The sequence below is a fragment of the Drosophila arizonae genome, chromosome 3 (genome assembly GCF_054131065.1).
Source record: "Drosophila arizonae isolate 15081-1271.41 chromosome 3, UAZ_ARI_1.0, whole genome shotgun sequence".
NCBI lineage: Eukaryota > Metazoa > Arthropoda > Insecta > Diptera > Drosophilidae > Drosophila > Drosophila arizonae.
The window spans coordinates 14,753,954-14,774,873 of record NC_142923.1 but is presented as its reverse complement, the minus strand read 5'-3'; the positions used below and the strand labels follow the sequence as shown (position 1 = coordinate 14,774,873).

At 41.2% G+C, this 20,920-nt stretch overlaps 3 protein-coding genes across 7 annotated transcripts in view; all 3 read left to right on the top strand.

The window, feature by feature from the left end:
- LOC108610754 (uncharacterized) overlaps window positions 1-4,969 on the top strand; it is a 28,369-nt gene extending 23,400 nt beyond the window's left edge. Inside the window, 3 exon segments of the mRNA XM_018003034.2 lie at window positions 402-566; window positions 637-791; window positions 1,772-4,969. Of these exon segments, the coding sequence (XP_017858523.2) occupies window positions 402-566; window positions 637-791; window positions 1,772-4,189 (2,738 nt within the window). The 3' untranslated portion in view covers window positions 4,190-4,969.
- Window positions 4,970-6,036: 1,067 nt separating this feature from the next.
- Window positions 6,037-16,976, top strand: LOC108610748 (ubiquitin-conjugating enzyme E2Q-like protein CG4502). Of its 3 annotated transcripts, none has more exons than XM_018003026.2 (5): window positions 6,037-6,611; window positions 14,717-15,308; window positions 15,387-15,510; window positions 15,799-16,148; window positions 16,246-16,976. In XM_018003026.2, the coding sequence occupies exons 2-5, from the start codon at window positions 14,899-14,901 to the stop codon at window positions 16,328-16,330; spliced, it is 969 nt and encodes a 322-aa protein (XP_017858515.1). In that variant the 5' UTR covers window positions 6,037-6,611; window positions 14,717-14,898; the 3' UTR covers window positions 16,331-16,976. The 3 variants fall into 3 exon arrangements, with proteins under 3 accessions (XP_017858515.1, XP_089321537.1, XP_089321538.1); XM_089465411.1 differs by lacking the exon at window positions 6,037-6,611 and adding an exon at window positions 7,335-7,494; XM_089465412.1 differs by lacking the exon at window positions 6,037-6,611 and adding an exon at window positions 11,033-11,053.
- A 231-nt stretch (window positions 16,977-17,207) lies between these two features.
- On the top strand, window positions 17,208-20,162 carry LOC108610743 (uncharacterized). Of its 3 annotated transcripts, none has more exons than XM_018003013.2 (3): window positions 17,208-17,413; window positions 18,026-18,997; window positions 19,057-20,162. In XM_018003013.2, exons 2-3 carry the CDS (start codon window positions 18,036-18,038, stop codon window positions 19,727-19,729), a joined length of 1,635 nt encoding a protein of 544 aa, XP_017858502.2. In that variant the 5' UTR covers window positions 17,208-17,413; window positions 18,026-18,035; the 3' UTR covers window positions 19,730-20,162. The 3 variants fall into 3 exon arrangements, with proteins under 3 accessions (XP_017858502.2, XP_017858503.2, XP_089321535.1); XM_018003014.2 differs by lacking the exon at window positions 17,208-17,413 and adding an exon at window positions 17,585-17,803; XM_089465409.1 differs by lacking the exon at window positions 17,208-17,413 and adding an exon at window positions 17,585-17,826.
- Window positions 20,163-20,920: the final 758 nt, after the last annotated feature.

The following is a 20,920-nucleotide window of genomic DNA, read 5'->3' as shown; positions in this document are numbered from 1 at the left end:
GAGCCACAATAATCTATTGAGACTAGAGTGGTATAATTGTTTTATTATCAAATTTAACAGCTGCACAAGCCCAAGCTGGCTTAGTAATTTACTGTATAACAGTATTAAATTTTACATTTTTGTCCGGATTGAAAGTAAGTTTAGTTTTGCCATATGTCAATTTATCTAAGAGGCCCAAGTTTACTAAGTCATTGATAAAATACTGAAAAAACAGTACAGTAGCTGTAGTATAACAGTTTTGTTCAGAAGTTCATCACGATTTTATCTCTACCTTAAAGCTTATAAATAAAATGTGTGTTTACCTTAGAATAGTCCTTCGTATAACAGTTTAAATTGTGGTGTCTAATAATATAAATAAATATAACACTTGTATAACGCTTCCTTCACATTTTCCCTTTCAGATCTGGACTTCAAATACTTTTGGAACTGGACAGACTTTCAATCGTATTTGGACATGATGCTAGTCGTCTGGGCCGTTGGTGCTGCAATCACATATCTAATGCTCTCCGTTCACTGGTTCATGGAGTCCATGGGCTTCGTGGCCGTCTTCACAGAGGCCATGTTGGGTATGATGTGTTTACTTCAGTCTTTCCATTGAAAGTACTCAAAAACTAATTGAAATCTCAACTCCTGCAGGTGCGCCCCAATTCCTGCGCAACTTTAAGAATAAATCAACATATGGTATGAGCATTCACATGGTGATTATGTGGACGCTCGGTGATATGTTCAAGACTGGTTACTTTATCGCGAGGAACGCACCATCGCAGTTCTGGATTTGTGGCACGCTGCAGGTGCGTATGCAATTGAAGTGCCATCAATTAGTGATGCAACGCCCAGTGCCTCAGCGCCAAGTAAACATTTAGTTTACAATTCTTTTATTGCATTACAAAAACAAAAAAGCTCTCGCAATTGGCAAAAGTCTGCTACGTGTTTGCGTCACGTTCGATTGCACTTTCATGCTTGAAATACTTGAGGCCCTCGCAGAAACCATTAAACGAGCTTTGAATTGCCATTAAGTCTCGGAGAATTTATTGTTTGCCTTTGAAGAATATGTGAGATAAAATATATACAAGATTTCTAAATAATTAGCAGTATTTTGTAGAGTGCAAAATAGTAAAGCAATATCAACAAAAACTAAAAAATTAAACAAGCTGAACAACTGAGTAGAAATAAATTAAATAAAATCTTTGTCTTGTCTAGTCTGTTTATATACATACATACATATCTAGTGTAGTCTATGTATATAGATATAGATAGATCTTGTATGTAAAAATGTATGCTTTGTGCCTATCTAGTTTATAGATCTAGTATATTTGAGATAAGTTTGTGGCATGCATAAATCTTATGAGCCACTTTGCCACAAATGATCTCATCACAATATTCTTTATTAAATTTTTTTTAGTTATATCGTAAAATCCCTTGCTTGTGAGGCATGAAATAAAATTTGAGGTATACAATTCTGTTAGAATCCATAAAGTATTTTCAAATTTCAACGGAATGTTGAGCTGAGTTTAGAAAATAGTCTAGAAGAACAGTTAGACAGAAAATTAATATTCATTACTTCTTATAAACAACTATAGTTATAAAGTAACTACTCATCCATAGCTCACACCAAGAACTGAAACACAATCAAATCCTATTGCCTATTCTCTAGTTCATCCGTGCCCCGCTGAGGAAAATGCGGCTAATAATTTATGAATACTAATATATACTTTAACCTACTGTATGCCTGGCCCTAGCCTAATTCTGAACTATTGTGTGTTATATGCAGGTCAGCCTGGACATTGCCATCCTGCTGCAGGTGTGGATCTATCGGAACAACACGAAGCCGCGCGACTTGAGGCGCGGCGATTAGCAGTTTGCCCCCGAAGAACAACTACAACAGCAGCAGCAACACCACCACCACCAACAGCAACAAGAACAACATCAACAACAACAACAACAACAACACGATCTGTGCATATCGCATTCCGAGGAGCGACAACTGTCGCTGCCCATAACTCTCAGCAGCAGCGGCGACGATCACCTGCTGACAGCACGCGCCGACGATGAGCACTTCAAGGCTCTGGACTTTGGCCAGTGCCACGACAATCGCGCCTTCCAGTACCACAACAACAACAAGCTGCTGCCGCGGCCCGGCGGCAGCGGCAAGAGCCAGAGCCGGCACGATAATGCCAGCAGCAGCAACAGCAACAACAACAACAACAACGCCGCGACAGCGAATGCCGTGGCCGTCGCCCTCGATGCCCTCGAAGTGGTCATCGTGCATACGCCCAGTGCGCGGCTCAGCAATGGGCCGGGCAGGACGCGCATCTATGGCGGCCACGAGCACATCCATGGGCGTGGCAGCTGCTGCCAGCGGCGCAAGCGTCACAATGCCACACAGACGTCGGCGCAGCGCTGCTGCTGTGCCGCCGCTGCTGCCGCGGCAGCAGTAGCCGCCTCGGCCACTGTTTGTCATTGTCATGTGACGACGACGCATCATCACCATTGCCACCACCACTGCCACCATCATCACTATGGCACTGGGAAGCGCCGCCAGCGGCCGCATCGGCTGCAACAACAGGAGCTGCCGTCGCATCAGTCGCAGCACTCGAAGCAGTCCAAGTTGCATTCCGCGCACAGTCCGCTTCCAGCCAGCAAGGGCCAGCACAACCACAACAACAACACCAAGTCTTCCCTGGACTCGAGCGAGGATGCAGCGCGAAGTCGGGCGCAGTTGCACTCGGCAGCGATTGCGATTGAGATCGATGCGGCCACCGTCACGGAGAACAACAGCAGCACGGCCACCTCCAATTTCCCGTACAAGGTGGCCAGCGAGGGTGGCGGCGCGCCCATTAATCTGCTGCCGCTCTCCGAGCACCACCGCCAGCGACGACGCGGCTCACTCAACTCCAACACCACCATTGAGACGGACGAGTTGTCGCGCGACGACGAAGATGACGACGACGACGAGGACGACGATGATGACGATGTGCGCATGGGCGTGCAGCCGGAGGATGAAGAGCATCTGACGCCGTCGACGGCCATACAGCCGAGCAGCAGCTCGAGCAGCACAGCACGCGCCCTTGCCGGCGCTGCGCCGCCACGGAACGTCCGGATTAAACGCAAGCGTTTTGTGCCCGACGCCATGCAGGATTACTGCAGCAGCTGCTCGCGGTGCTCCAGCTGCAGTTGCGATCAGGCGCGCACCAGCTCGTGCAGCAGCCTGGACGACGACCACGAGGCCCGGGAGCTGACTGTCGCCGTCGACTGCCATCGCTGCATGGCCGAGCAGCAGCCGAACAGCCGGCGCAGCAGCCTGAAGAGCTTCTGCTCCTGTCACACGAACAGTTGCTGCTGCGGCCAGTGCAGCGACGGCGACGACGACGAGCACTTTGCCGGCGACGAGGGTGAGGAGGAGGACGATGAGGACGAGACAACGGGACAGCGTGAATCCTTCTGCACAGCCGCAGATCACACAATCCAAAGCACGCCCACGCAGGAGGAGGGCCACAGCAGCACGCTGACGCCCCTCAGCACCCAGGAGCACACGATGCGCAGCGACCTGGCCGACAATGATGTGGATGGCATAACCGATGCGGACGCCTCGTCCCTTAGTCAATCCGCCGAATACTTTTCGCTATCCTCCGCGGTGGGTGGACCACTGCCAGCGTCAGCGACGGCGGCAGCGACAACGGCTGAGGGCAAAGTGGAGACGCCGCAGTGCAGCAGCAGCGGCAGCGCCAGCAGCCGAAACAACAGCAACAATAAGCACTGGAGCAAGCACATAAGACTCAAGCGCAGCTCATCGCCGCTGGACACGCACTTATGACGAAGCGTTTCGCTGGTCGCCTGGCCAGCGATCGATGTCAATGCGCTGCTGCAGCAAACGATACGCAAATCGGCGGTGCTGCAGGAGACGCCAGTCAAGCGGCGCACACCGCTCGCATCGCCGCAGCTGCCACGTCCAGCCGTTGCAGTCGCTGCCACCGGCAGCAACGACAGCTCCACGGCCACCCTAACGCCGGCGCCCACTTTCATCAGTGCCAAGCAAACTTTGGCGGTGACCACACGCAATGGCATCACCACCAACACGACCACATTGCCAGCGCTGAGGACAAAGCGCGGCGGCAAGTACTCCCCGGTGGCCGGCGATGCCTACAGCTGTGATCCACTGCAGCGGCGCTCCACTGAGATCATACTCTAGATGTGGGACCGTCCCACAGATACCTCTGCTTGGCTGTGTCTACAACAGAGTTGGAAGGAAGGATTGACGCTTCTTGGAATTTCACGTGCAACATTTTTCTACTCTCAGATCAACAAACAAACATCATTTAGCTGTTCATCATGTTGTTATTCGGGGGTTCCCCAATGTACATTATATATATATATATATATATATATATATATATATATATATATATATATATATATATATATATATATATATATATATTATATTATTTTTTATTTGTGCGCCACTAGCTAATTTGCTATATATATATATGTTACTTTTGTATATGTGTATATTTGTATATTTTGATTTTAGTTGAGCAACGTGAATTTATTCGCCGTCGACTCAGGGCCAATTTGCCAACGGGCCTAATTTTAGTAACTAGCTAAACTAAAAAAAAAAAATAAAAAATAAAAAGAAAATAATAATAATGATATAAAAACAAAAACAAATCACATACAGAGACAGACATATCCATTCGAAACCTAACCATTTACTGTTTGGCATTTTGGCTTTGATGTTTTGGCCAGAACCTTGTTTCAATCATTTCGTACAATTTGTTAGTCAATTCGTCTTAGTCAAGTAAGTCAAATAAATGCATGCAAAATAAATGTAAACAAAATTCTATATATATATACAAAAATAAGAAATAATATTAAACGTTAATCTCGATTAATTTTATGATTTTTTTTAGAAGAATTTATTAGCTAAGGCATAAATTGTAAATTCAAATAAAACCAAACGACAAACGAATTTATGATTTTCTCTTTTATTTATTTTCTACACATATTGGCACAAAATTTGCATTATTATTATTATTTTTGATATAGAGCAGCACACTCACACATACTATATTTGCTAGCTAAGTTTAAGCCAAGTATATATATAGAGTTAATTATATTTAATAGTTAATGAAGAACATTATGAAAACGCAGCCAAATATCTTCCTTGCAATGTTGAGATTCCGTTGAAAACGTTACACACAATTAATTAATCAAAAATCTTGTTTATTTTTAAGCTACAACTATATACGTCAAGTGCTTGAAAATATTTGAAAAATATTTAAAAATTTCAATTGAAAACTAAGAAAACCAAAAAGTTTATCAACTCCACGAGTAAAAATATGTTTAAAAGATTTGCCTAAGAATTTGTTGATTAGTGCGTAGCCAAGGTATTGTTTGCATATATATATCTTATTATATATGTTTAATATATATATCTACTTATATCTATAACGATTCTATGCTAAATATTTATGTATGTGTATCCAAAATTCGTAAATGAGTTGCTATCTGCTACCATCTAAATGTTTTTCCTTTCAGAATAACTCCAAATTGTAACCATTTACTTATAACCGATATTCATAGCTATACCAATACATAACTGTTCAAATTATACGATCAATGTCTAAATTGTGCGCATTTCAATGTGGAACTTTTTCGCTATCTTGAAAAGTTCTACCTATATTAATATACTCATATTATATATATGTATTAGTATTACTAAGTATACATAATACTAAAGCAATATTTGCATACAATTTAAATTAAATAAATTATTACAAATACAACTATAATACAAATACAATGCGTGTCTATGCAACTTACTTTTTCTATGATTCAAATAGGTAAATAATTTATCCTGTTAAAGTATTTGAACATACACCAAGGCGGCCAAAATTCAAATTTTACTTAACGGCAGTTGCTTCGTATATTTGGTATTTTTTAGTTGACAGTTGCACTGCTTGCAACATCTAGTATTATACATTTTCTAAGTATTTTATGACTGACAAGTTAAAATTCAATCTGATTTCAACACGATGACGACTATGTTCGACTCATAGTGCGTCTTTTTGTGTTTCCGTTTTGTTTGTTTTTTTTTTTTTGGTTTTTAAAATTAAAAGTTAATTTTGTTGTTTAACATTTGGACAGAAATTAGCCTGCCCGTCAGCATGCAGTTCCAGTGTATTTTCCAACACGAAAGAAGCACGGCAACAGCTGTTCAACAGTGCTGATATCGATACTTCGATAATTTATATGCTTCTAACATTTAAGGAAAACACTGTGTCCGAAAGCGTTAACATTCATGTTTCGTGTGCTGCTCGAACTCAAAACAGAAAAAATTCCAAGCACAACGTCTGGTGGGTGTTTTCGTGTGAGTTGCAGAAACGTTCTGCCAGCGGTTACGTTCGATTTACTGTTAATTATAATAATTAAAAATTAATCGCGACGATTGCATAGTGTAAAGCAAATACATAGTTGCACACTCAAATATTGCGCACAAATGGAATAACAAGAAGACACAATAAGACAAATAGTTACAAGCTAACAAAGAGTAATTTTTGTTGATAAGAACGACCTGACAGCAAGGAAAGAGAAGTGCAATTCCTCAACTGGTAAGTGTCACAACGCGAGCCCTAAAAATATATGCGACTGCGAGTGTATAGTGTGTGTGTATGTACATACACATTTGTTAGATGTGCCCATGCGTGTGTGTGTGAGAGTGCCGTTATCTATCCCTTTGTTGGCGCTGTGCTCTTTTGGCCCGCAACTGTAACAATTGTCAGCATCAATTTGCCAATTATGAGCTTTTAACCTCAGCCAGCCACATCTTTCGTCGAGTTTTTTTTTTTTTTTTTTTTTGTTATTATTATTCAATAAATTCAATGGAAACATTGCGCTACCAGCGCCATTGTTGTCAATGTGAGGCAGCCTTCTCTTGAGTGTATGTATGAATATGTGTGTGTGTTTGTGTATATATGTATGCAGGTTTGTGTGGCTGTTGGTGTCTGTTTTTCTATTGCATTGCACTTTTAGCTTCTGACATCGCTTTCTGATGCTGCATATTATTGAAAGGGTGCGAGCAGGAGGGCGAATACAAAATGCTCGTCCATTCAATGTCAGCTTTTCATTGAACTTGATACTGAAAATTTGAGTGGTTTTCGTGGGCTGCGAAGGCTACAGACGAGGGCCAAGGCGCCAAGCTGTTGGACAGTTCTCTTAAATATTCTATAAGTCAACTAAGAAACAGGGCAAATATTCAACTATTTTTCAACACTGGAACAAATATGACATTGAACAACTGACTCAACTCAAGCTTCAGTTGCTCGTTCGTTTTGCTAATGTGAAAGCTTTCATTTGAAAATTAAAAGAAGCAAGAAGATTACACATTTGATGATACATAGTAAGAGATTGCACTCTGAATGATTGCGCACCTTATGTCTTAATTGCTCAAGCTGTGTTTGCACGACAAGCAACGCATGCAAGGTCCAGCCTTCTGTAAGTAGCCTAGTTTCGTTCGTCTTATCAACGCATACATGCATATATGCATATGTATGTGTACATACTGATGTATCTATGTGCGTACATACAGCTGCGGTCATAAGAATAGTAATTGTAATATTTTTAATTAATTGATATTGTAAATTTTTTTTTTGTCATCCAACATTTAGAACTCAGTCACGCTACTATGTTTATAACCACAGCTGTAAATAAATAACATTTGAATAATATTTTGTACCAGGCGGTAAAAGAGAATTCCAGGAACAAAACAATAAATGTCCCCATAAGTATATAACCTAAATAACAAAATTTCTCCTGTTGTATCGAAATAAATAATCATTGCAGCAAATGCAATTTATTGCCTTAAGGTTTCCTTCCCGTTAAAGGTTCGAAAAAGAAAGGAGTTAGTCAGCAAAAACTTGTTCTTCGCTTAAATGAATGTAAGAGAAATGAATTACCAAGGCTAAAGTGAGATTCATATATACGCATTCAAGAGTTTATAAAAACTCTTCGAACACCATAAATATATCAGTATATTGTGGTATAACAACTAATCTTCTAGAATATATAATGTTGCCTCTTAAATATTCAATTCAAAAGTTTCTGTTTTTCAAACGAAGCTCTTAAATCAAGCCACACTGAATCAGTAAAACTTCGCAGTATTCTCAGCTCTGTTGTTGTCTTTTAAGTTCTTTTGTATTGTACTTGTTGTTGTGGTTGTTGTTGTTGCTGGTGGTGCTCTCAAGCCTGCAAATGACTTTCAAGAGGGAACAAAAATAAATAATATAAACCGACTGAATATGCGCCAATTCTATTTACTGCTGACATCTCGACGCCCACACGCAACGCAAAGAAGGCAAAGTTCGTCCCAAATTGTGTGTTATTCATGAATGGAACCGAACGCGTTTCGAGTGGGGAATGCGGAAATGTCTGAGTGAGTATGAATGAAACGGCTACAGCTGACAGCGGTTCGCCCATCCTGCTCTAACACATAGCCTGCGGCTTTTGCTGACTAACTGTTTATACTGCTTGATACGCAATGAAATGGGTTGGAGAAAGAAGAAAGGGTTTGATATTAGTTAGTAGATGTAACCAGACAGAGGACATATGTTATATGAGCCCATGGGGTGACATTTAATGTCGTATCTAAATTGGTATAATGAAGAAAAGCAAATATATACATGTATATATGTGTGTATGTAGATATAGAGAATTAGATATACAGATGTAGAGATATATATGTACAGATATAGACAGTTAAATGTATATACATACATATATAGTGATTACGACTATAGTCTATATACGCATATCTTCTGGATTATAGAAAGTACTCTCAGAGCAACGTTCAATAACTTTACTACTAATACTTTCCTCTAAATAGTTTAATGAATTTTAAATTATTTTATTTATACAAAATATATGTATATATAAGTAATCATCTGTATAGAGTTAAGAGAGTACTTCAGACATACATACTAATTTCCGCACTCAGGACAAAAATATTTAAAACAGTTCTTTCTTATCGTTCGTTAGTTACATCTGTTTGTGTCTGTATTTTTACAGGATATCTCTGTTGAGTACTTCCAACTAACTATTGTTTATCCGGGCAGCACATCATGCATAATCCAATCCCTAAAATGAGGGTTGACATTACGCGTTCTGCATTTAAATCGTGGTTGATCAGTTCCCGTTGAGCTTTTTGGCCTTTGGAGCTTTTTGGCCTAAGCATTTTATAATACTGCAACGTAGTCGAATTGACTTTCATAGGCAGCGCCTAAATGAATATCTCGATTCGCACAGTCGTAAATTGATTATGCATGCACATGATTGCGAGCCGGCCCAGACGGCCCCGCCCACGCTAACGCATTTACCTGTCTGTGTGTGCCAGGACTATAAATAGCAAAGGCTGCGCCGATTAGGCGAGGTTCATTGCTTTGTGCAGTGAATTTATGAATATTACATGAGCATAATATCTACGACCCAGTCGAGGTGATAAACAATTTCCATCAACATGAGCCATGTGTCAGTCTTGCGTCTTCAGGTACCTGCAGCTCTGGGTATTGTTGCTCAAGTTGCTGTTGTAGCTGCCCTTTTCACCTTGCTGTCCCCAAGGACATGACGTCATTGTGTATAGCAACAGGAACATTGATAAAGGTTGTAATGAATCACAAGGTGCAGAGATCGCAAAAAAATATTTTTTTATTTCGAATTAAATTAAATATATTTGGTACACCTTTTTCAACTTTGAAGTTAACCCAGATAATATTACATTAATAAGTGAAAACTCTATAGCGAGGTTTAATAAGTGCCCCGTTCCATTCCAATGTTGAGAGCGCGTTCCCTGGCAATTCACAGCCTAGACCGTTAACAGCTCATCTCGGCCTTAATGGCCCTTCAGACAACACCCGATCCAATTGGACCGACAGGCCACTCCACCAATCCACCAACCGACAGGGGCCATAATCGAACCGCTAACCGAGCCAGCAAATGCGAGCCCAGCCGCCCATTGCCGTCATCACATGACACACGCGTCAGCATGTCGCCCAGGTCCAAGCTTCCTGCATGTTGTTGTTGTTGTTGCTGTCGCTCTTGTTGAAAGCAATTTCATAAATGGCTTCCGTTTGCACAGGACACGCGCAACGCTGTTATCGAGAGACCCATCCATAGCTTGCATCCTTTTCTCGCACCCAAAAAAAAAAAAAAAAAACCTGAAACAAAGCATGGTAAAAAACATAAAAAGGCATATTGTGTTGCCTGCTTTTGGGCGCTGCGGCTGCCTCTACGTGCCGAAACGGATTTCAAATAATAAACATAAATGAAATGCCAGCGCAGAAGCCGGCTCCAGCCATGGAGTGATAAATAGAAGCACATCAAGGTCAATGTTAAGCGCAGAGTGAGCTTTTGCCATTTAAAAAATATCCAATTTAGTATGTAGAATAAGCTTCTTAGCCGAAAAATGTACTGTCAATGAGATAGCATAATCGAAGCTATTCCAGAGAGGCTTTCGTGCATTACGATCGAGTCAACGACCTTGGCGAGCAGTCAGCTTTTCACCAAATGCTAACCAGGAAGCGCAAGTGCTTTGATTAATATGAGTGCGTTTGCACACTTTAAACCGCGCTTAATTCAATTAGCTCGTATTAACCGAGCCAGAATTTATAAATAAAGGCATACGGCAACAGCAGGCCGAACGGGAACGGGCTACCAATGAGCAAGTAGAACAATGCACACTCGCACACACACACACACACACAGGCGTGCTCAATGTGTAAGAGTGACTGATTGAGGGGGGTAGAAAGAGACAGCACAACGGCTCGTGGCAGCAGCAGAACTGATTGCCATGACAGGCGCAAAGTGCAACGCAAAAAGAAAAAAAATTTCACTGTCAAAGGCAAACAAAGAAACTGTGGAGCAAGCAAACAAATGCCTAGCTCGTGCTCACTCTTACTCTCACTCGCATTGTCCCAGTCTCTTGCAATTCTACTCCGTTGCGCTTTTAATAACTCTGCTTCAGTATTGGTAGCAGACTGGCCGGCACCAGAGTTGATAAATAGTGCGTATACGATTGATTTGCATATCACTTAAATTGCAATTAAAAGTCGCTATAAACTGCAGCTAAAAATCAATATTATGCAAAATACTTGCGAATGCATAAGGAAGTTACAGCAGATATTTGGTTTATAGTTTAACGTTTTTTTTCTGTTGTGTTTTCCATTTCGTGTTTGCTTGCCAGCAGCTTTCATTATGACGTTGTTTCGTGTGCTTGCGCTTGTGATTTGCATGCGACAACAATAATAAGAACAACAACAGCAGCGCATTTGCATGTCTGTGCAACAACAATAAACGCTGCCAGGCAAGTTGTTTATACCAGCCAAAAGGTGCATGTATAAACACATCATGCATAAAACAAAATAAAAGTATTTAAATTGTTTTTGTTGATTTGATCGCTTTCCCACGCTTCAGGCAAGCAATTGCCAATTTAATAGTGTTGGTAGACGGCTCGATTTGATCTACTGGCTTTTTTGAAAATATATGACGTACCGATATAATAATCGATAGCTATCGCTTGATGGTGAACAAGGAGTGCATAAAACAAATTTAGATGCATTTTAAAAGAGCTGATTTATTTAATTGATATTTTAAAGACAAAAATTAATTTTTTTTTAAATTATCGTTTTAGTAAGCAATGGTAAGCACCTACAACTACCATCATTGTTCAGAACACCCTGTATCCGAGCTCATGGCCGTTGCCAATTGAGCAGTAAAATTAAAAGCCAATTTAACTATAGCATTGCTTTTAGCGCCGTCATTTTGTTATTAGCCTGGAATAGATTTTATGAGGGCCATTTGCCCACCCTCAGCTCTGTATAGATTCAATCTAAAATTATCATGAATATGCGAAGAGTATTATTAGTTATATACATACATATGTATGCTTCTCGTCTCGGGATAGGTCAGTGCGTGTAGAGCTGGTAGGCCTTATCGATTTTCGCCCAGACAGATTAGGTTAGATACGCATCCAAAACACAGCTCAAATTTCGAATCGGCGAGTCAATTTGTCGCCCATTATTTCAGAGCTGTCAAATAGCATCGATATAGTTCAATTTCCATTTACTTAACAGAATTGTTTATTTAATTTGTATTCAATGGCATGTCGCGCGCCGTTGCCCTCGCAGCTGGATGCCTGGAGACAATACCAAAATGTCTGGCCAGTCTTAGTCAGCATTTCTCCATCTCCATACTCTAGCCCCCCAGCCCCCATCCGCTTTCATGCTTGTGGCGAACTTGTTTCCTTGTCGCCTAGTCTGGTCTTGGCCTGGCGCCTCGATGCCTCTTAGCAGCTCTCTCTTTTGCCCACCAGCTGAAAGCAAAAGTGTAAAACTTGCAACAGTCTATAAATAGTTGCTGAACAGGAAAATTTCAATCAGCAGTGAATCGATATAGACCTCAACTGAAGTCCGCTCTCTCTCCGTCTCCCTCTGTCGCCCATTGGCGCTCTTAATGAGTTTTATGTGCTATTAATAATCGACTTTCAGTTTACACGTGTCCGTCGTCTTGCTAATGGCATCTGTTGACCATAGCGAGAGCTTTGCCCTGTCCAGCGATGCATCAATCAATCATAATTTGTTTTACAGACAACCTATGGCAGCTACTGATTCAATTTGCTACAACTTGTTGGCAATTCCAAGGAATTAGAAGATGAATTCTAACTTTGTCGAAGAAATTCCATGAATATCAATGTATTATCCGTGCCTTCTAACTGTTATCGAAGAACGTTGCAAACAGTTTGAAATTCATTTTCTCCATATATTGAATTATCCTTGTTAATTTCCTCACAGCTCTCGTTACTTTAATTATGGTGAATTATGTGTTTGCTGCCCCTGAGTGATTCACTATCTTAGTTAACCTCATAGTTGTCCATTTTATAATAGCAATAATAATCATAAATACACAACATAATACCAAATCCGCCCTTGGCCATTTGGCGCTGGCTCCTGGCTCCGCCTTGGCTTGGCTTCGTTGCAATCTGAACCCTAGTTTCCACCTGCTGCTCGTTTCCTTAGCAACGGCTAATTATGCGCAAGTGGAACAATTTAGGCTCATGGTCAACACCTTAGCTGGCAAACATCTACCGCCCACACATCCACACAGCATCCACTGTGCCATGCGCATGGCCCCAAAAAGTTTTAGCCATAAAAGTTAAAAGCCCCTCATCCCCCCGGGGTCCTACAACGTGCCCCACAAGCACCCGACTGCCTGGGTGCTGCGTCGCAATAAGTTTCTCATATCCATTGAAATTGTGAGCAACAAAAAAGAGTTTGATGTTTTGGGCGTACGCAAAAGAATTTTCTTCCAAAGGAATAATCTACAGATATGCTTGAGGAGATCCCTGAGTTGGGTTGATCTAGTCAAATGTGAATGCGCGTTTGTTGGAAAACAAGAAAATTTAATATAAGATTTATGTGTGTTTGTAAAAAATAAATATATAGATTATGATGTTCTTTTTAATCTTCCCATCACATGTCAGAAAATACCTCGTAAATAATATAAAAATCAGCAAACATGAGACTCTGACATCAAGCTTCAAGCCTGGAACTATTTCAACTGCGTGTAATTGATACCTTAAGGTTAAATTTACCATACATAACAAATCCGGTTTTGACCTAGATGCTAATTCGCCATTTATTTCATTAATAATTTTAATTAAAACATTTAATACAGTCATTAAAATTCTCCAAAAAATGCAGAAAACTGGAATCGTAAAATACTTTAGTTCCACAATTCGAGTTAAAAACGATTCACAGTTATTAACTTTTCTGCTATCAAAAATATATATTAAAAAGTTTAAATATTTTCAAGATCTATAAAGTATACTCCATATATTATTAAATAAAGTATACAAAAAAATTATACATTTAAAAGACAAACTTCACATTTATTATAGAATATACTTCATACTCATATATTATTTAATAAATTGCAATTTTAAGATGTCCTCTTATAGGGTATCCGTCTCATATAAAATATAATGGAAAATTAACATGTGGCTTCAGCTCTGCACATTGAGGGTACACTCCTCATAAAATATTAAAATATTATAAAATTGATAATAAAATTCTTGGGTATACTTCAGTCGTTGCTTCTACTTTTTCCATAGTCCTTTTGTTTTTTATTGTGCTGCTATTGCTGTTGCTTCGCTCTTAGTTGGCTGCGAACGTTGCATATATACTCGTATGAATATATGTATATACATATATATTTTGTTTTTTATTGCTGCTGTTTTTATAAGCGTGGCAAATGTTGTCAAGGATGTTGCTGGCGTTGGGTTTTGTATGTGTGGAGCAGGCAGTGTGAAGTGTCCCTTTGTTACCCTATGCCAGAGAGCTGGAGCAACGAGGTAATCTTCAGAAATCCTTAAATAAAGCAAAACCTAACTACAACAAAATAGATTCCAGTGCCGAACCTCCCCCATGATGTTTTCTTTTTTTTTTTTTTTTATTATTATCTTTGCCAAGGTTACACGAAATGGGCGTAGGTCAGGGACGTTTTTAATTTCAATATGCTGTGAATTTTTTAATATACATAGTTAAATTTTACTGGCAAAATTTGCAACTTTAGGTAGAAAGTTTTCCACTTACCAACATGGGCAGATTTTTAAATTGTATAGAAACTTTTCCAACACTGAAATTAATTTACTTCTCTGTTCTAATTGCAGCACAACTGTCTTTGCACAACCAATTTTTATATGAAAAAGACTGAACAAATATTACACTCATTCGACAGCCAGATATATATATATATACATACACACACACACACTCCAAACACCCAACTTGTAATTAGAAATAAATTCCACCGCTAGAGCGAAAACAGCAACAGACAAAGAACACCGCAAAGATGTCATCCCGTTCCAAAGAGAGAGTTGTTACCGCAATTCGTAAAATCTTCCACAAGTCCAGCAACAACAACAACAATAATAATAACAACAACAACAATAATAATAATAATAATAACAACAACAACAGCCATAACAACAACAGCAACGACAAGAGCTGCGATAAAACCGATGGACCCGAGCACAGCAACAGCAGCAAGAATGTCAATAACAACAACAACAACAACATTGATGTCGCCACCGCAGCCAACGGTGGCGCTGCAGCTGGAGCATCTGGCGAGGCTGCATCAGCAGCTGCTGCACTAGGAGCCGCCGCAGCTGCTCAGCTGAGTCCCAAGAATGCCATCGTGCGCGTTGCCGACGAGCAGCCCGTTTGCGAATCGCCGGGCAAACGTCGTCGCCAGGATCACAAGTAATTGATGGCATTAGCTATATACGTCAATATATGTCCATATAAATATGTGTATTTTAAACTCTACTCCTTTTACAGAGTGGCTCCCACTGCAGGACGCTCGATCTTGATGCTGCCTGATGCCTCCATACGCTCGCGCCGCCTGATGAAGGAGTATCGCGAAATGGAACGCCTGCAGGTCAAAAAGGATGCAGTCTTTACGGTAATGACCAAAAAAGTGCTAACTTTGAAAAAATTTACATGTTTCATATTCCTTTTCGTTAAATTAATTATCAGCATGTCAATAATTATTCATTTATTATAATACATAATATATAAATGTATTATTGTATATACTTTATGTTACCTGTCACGCTTCCTTCCGTCTGTTACATTCATCCCACCAAAATATTTATACCCTGATTTTCCATTTTCCATGGTATTTCACGGTATAAAAATAAATGCAGTCCACTAAAGCACAATTCTGATGTCCATTTATCAACTCTTTCAGGTGGAACTAGTCAATGACAGCCTATTTGAGTGGCACGTTCGTCTGCATGTCATCGATCCGGACTCGCCGTTGGCCAGCGACATGGTTGAAATGAATGTGCCGGCGATTCTGTTGCATTTGAGCTTTCCCGACAATTTTCCGTTCGCGCCGCCCTTCATGCGCGTCGTGGAGCCGCGCATCGAGAAGGGTTACGTGATGGAGGGTGGCGCCATTTGCATGGAGCTGCTCACACCGAGGGGCTGGGCCAGCGCATATACCGTGGAGGCGGTCATCATGCAGTTTGCAGCCAGCGTAGTCAAGGGTCAGGGTCGCATCGCGCGCAAACCGAAAAGTACAAAGGAGTTCAGTCGGTGCGTCGATTGAATTGTTGCCATTTAATAATGTGATTCAATTTGTTTCGTATTATTATATATATGTTTTTCTTGTCTGTATTTTCAATTGTTGCAGGCGCCAGGCAGAGGAGTCATTTCGCTCACTGGTCAAAACACACGAGAAGTATGGCTGGGTAACGCCCGCTTTGGCCGATGGCTAAAGGAACAGTCCCAACTGAAGAACCCCGCCGCTCGCGACAGCAGCTCATGCGTTTGCCAACTTAGTCAACTAAAAGAATGCAACTCGATTTCCATTTACATATACACCGCTCATTACAATACTGCAAGCTAGTTGTAGGATGCTTATATATGAATATTGATTTGAACTCTCATTTGATTTCCTCAAGTAAGATGTAAGCGATTTCAATTGTTGCAAATGAATACCATCCATGGAGACAAAAGATGAATCCACGAAGCGTAACAGGCGTCAACTAACAAAGAAATTAACTTAAAATGTAATTTAGATGTAGAACACCTATGGAAGTTGCGCAAAAGCAAACACAAAACAAAATAATGAGAAACAAAAATACAACAAAAATGATGAAAGAAAGAAAAGTATTATAAATTCATTAAGTTGGAAGAAACTATATAAGTTCCGCATTACTAATACATACTATATATAAATATTATTTAAAGCATATACTAGTTTATGCAAACTTTATGAAGCATCTCTGAATGTGTTATTATAATTAGTTGTGATTTTTATTAAGTTTAAAACCAAATTACTGATCTAGCTTATATAAACATATAAGAGCGACCATTTTCTTAAGTTTTGCATATAGTAAAAATATATATATATTACATGTCTATCTGTTTTCTTAATTGCGTTTTCAATTAAATGCGTATAATCATTTAATGCATATTGCGCTGCGTTGCGGCGCATTTTAAATATACGCGCTCACCCAGTGTTGCACAACGTCACAACCCAGCGTACTGCTGGTCAAGCATAGGCATGCGACTCGTCAGTCAGATTCGATCACAATGACGCCACGCATTTTACTGTCAAACGTTTGTCAGCTAAATTTATGACTTGTCCCTTAAAAGAGTATATTTTTAAATATATTTGTATGTTAATTGAATTAAATTATTGACAAGTTTGGCCAGGGAACATTAATTTTCTCAATGCTATCGTTGACTTTACTCGAATGTCTGAACGTGCCTGGTGACCGCGCTTGTATCGTTATTCAACACTGAGAAAAAACTAAAACTGGCTGCAGAAAATTGTAATCACAGGACATAACTTTGTAAGTAAATTAAAGCATTTAGATAACTTATTAAGCCACCAAATACATAACAAAAGATGCCGCAAACTGTTGCCCATCTAATTTGTCCAACATTTGCATGCGTTGAGTCTAAATAATTGGTGTAAAAAGCCAGCAAAAACCTCGCTACTCGCAACGCACGCAGTTGCTGCGAAAAAAGATTGTCAAGCTGCGCGACGGTGACGCTGACGACGACGACGGCGCCGACGTCGACATCGCCATCGACAGCATTGTCGAGCTGCTCTAGCGTCTATATGAGAATTTTAGGCAAATCCTAACTTAGATCTGCTAGCAAACTACGCCACATGCACCACATGAGCTGCCCAAGTGAACCGAACGACCTAAAACTGAACCAGCGCCAGCTGAGTGCGAGTGAGCGAGCAAGAACAAAATATGTGTGTAGTTGTTATTGTTGTTGTTTTTCTGTGTGATGTATAGTAACTAAATAGGTGTATGTGTGCGAATGTGTGTTGACAAGCAATTTTGTAGCAACTGAAACCCACGAAACATAAAAATACCCACAGCCTAAGCGTCAGCAGCCCGCAGCACATAGCAAAAAATAGTAAATACATAGTTTTTGTTTGTTATTTATAGACTCGTTTCAATGGATACGAACGCTAGCAGCAATAGCAGCAGCAGCAACAGCAGCGATGAGCAGCCCAGCAAGACGCTAGCCGAGACAGAGACAAATGCAAGTTCGGTACCCATGGATACCCTGGAGGCCCCGGCCAGTGCCACCACCAGCTCCAGCTCGAAGACTTTGAAACGCTGCGTCAGCGTGCCTATCATACGCACATTGCCGGGCAAGCCGACGCCCATGACGACACGCGCCGCCGCAGCAGCTGCCGCGGCTGCCAAAGAGCAGACACCAAAGAAGAAGGATCAGCAGTCACACACGCAGCCACAGCAGCGCTCCGACAGCAGCATTTGCTCCACTTTCAGCCTGAGCACTGGCGCAGGCATCGATTGCTTTGGCAAGAGCATACACATACGTTCACAGCCCAGCTCCCGGGAAGTGTCGCCGGCGCCAGTGTTCAATCCATTCACACCACGTGCGCGTCGCTACTCGGCCAGCTACAGTCCGGCGCTGAACGGTGCCGGGGGGAGCTTGGGCACACCGCTCTGTCTTACGCCTCGCGTTTCACAGCTGCGACAGGAGGAATGCGCCGATCTAAATAGCCGCGAAGTGAACCATGAGCGGGAGGTGCATCGCGAAATTCAAATCTCACAGAGCTGGGAGGATCTCACACTGGTGACAGAGAACTGGTCCTGCAAATCGGATGAGCTCTCCAATCCGCTGCAGACGATGCTGCCCGCCGGCAGCAGCAACAGCACCAGCTGCTCCAGTCCCAGTCCCACCAGCAATCGAGCCGGCATGCGACTGCCCTACTCACCCTCGCCGACACGCCGCACCTTCGCCACACGGCGCTCCATGTCGCCCATTCCGATGCGACCATCGTCTCTGGCGCCCGTCAAACGTAAATTCGAGTTGGACGACAACAACCCCAGCGTCAGCAACTGGAGCGTTTACTCCCCGCCGCCGCCAAAGAAGATCTTCACCGATAGGTAAGTTAAGATCAGACTTGATTTTTGATATAATTATTAAACTCATCTCTCAATTGCAGCCGCGGCTCATCACCTGTGTGCCAATCGCCCTCGTCTGTGTGCCCCAGTCCCGACTCGGGCACCTATGACGGACGCATTACGCCCAAGCTGTTCATATCGAAGCTATGCACAAACAACAATGGCGCCGGCAACAACAACAACAGCAGCAGCAGCGGCTGCCCTTCGCCCGTGTCCGCCTCGCCCAGTAACGTTCTGCCTGTGAATGGACTGGATGGCATCTGCCTGGCGGGCGGCAGTCAGAGCCAGAGCATCGACGAGGGCATCTCCATACCGGAAAGTGACACGAACACCTGTCGCAGTCGCACCTCATCCATCTTGTCTACGGCCTCGTCGAGCAGTGCGCTCGGCGGTCCCCAGCTGCTGGTCAACGACATGGTGGACGATGCCACGCTAATGGATGATGCCAAGAGCGAGACGTCATCGATTGGTGGCTGCTCGACCATCAGCATTGAGTCATCCTCGTGCGACAGTGGGGCCAAAACGGGGGCCACGTTTCTGAATCGCCTTGTTGTCGACGATGGCTGCTCGCCGCTTGCCCAAAAGAGTTTCTACATCAACAAGCAGGGCTTCTCCGGGGCCAAGAAGTTCATAGTTAACCACGAGAAGCTGGGCACGTCTCTGTCCCTGGACAGCAGCAAAGCCACCAAAATGGATGTACAGCAAAAGCTTTAAGCGATCCATCACATCGCACTGTACCATAGATAACCTGCAGCCGTTTATACCCTGTCTAATTTGTATATGCCGCTGCCAGCACTTAGTTATAGACGTAGTTCTTATGATGGCACCAATCGACCGTTATTCTAACCCAGCACCCACCCAATGTCCCGAGCTTTTCTCAGTTCGCGTCTTAGCCTTAAGTAATGTACATAATTAAGTTGTTTTATGCCAGATCTTTCGTATATATTTGCATATCAAATCATCGCCCATATCCTCTATATATCCATATACTGTTAGCAACATTTTTGTTTTTTTTTTTTTTAATATGTTAATGGCACACTCCGATTCACCTATTCCATATTTTCCCCCATCACCCATCCCATGTGTCACATTCATTGCCAATGCCGTTTCGATACATAATACACAAATACTTATGACACAGTTTTTTTTAAATATATATACATACATATATAGACCCACATAGCTATATTTAGCCCTATTTACGGTACACTTAGTTATTAGCCCGCTTAGATGGTAGTACCAATCCAATTTTGCCAAATATGTTTCTTATATATGTAAATGTGCGTATGAATTGCCGCGTTTCAAATCCGATCGATTTATAGCGGATAAACGATTATATCGGAAATTATATACAAATTTGTCTTACGATTTAGCCGATCTTCGTATGCGAATTTTAAATATTTAGCTTCAAAATGTTATTTTAAATGAAAACAAAAACATAATAAACAATATTTTTTTCAATAGAACGAAAAAAAAAAAAATTCTATTATATCTGCTTGTGAGGATACAAAATGGGAGGAGTATGGGGTAATAGAATTTGAACAATTTACTGTAATTTAATCTAATATAAAATTAAAATTTTAAAAAGTTTTTCAGATAGCAGCCATTAACTTTTGGCCATGTATTTGTTAAAGATGAATTTAATTTTATTTCGATAAGATTTAAATCTATTAAATCTATTATTTTATAGCCTTCATAGCCTAGTAAAATTAAAAAAAAAAAAATTTAAATTGCTCAACCAATCCGATGATCTTCGGTTTATATTTATTTTTAATTGCTCGATCATATAGGTAATTTTAGTTGTGTATTTATTTTTAATAATAAGCCAAGCCATTATGGGATAATATTTATTTTTAGTATTCTGATACTCTGATATAATTATCGCGGCGTGTGGGTATGTGTGTG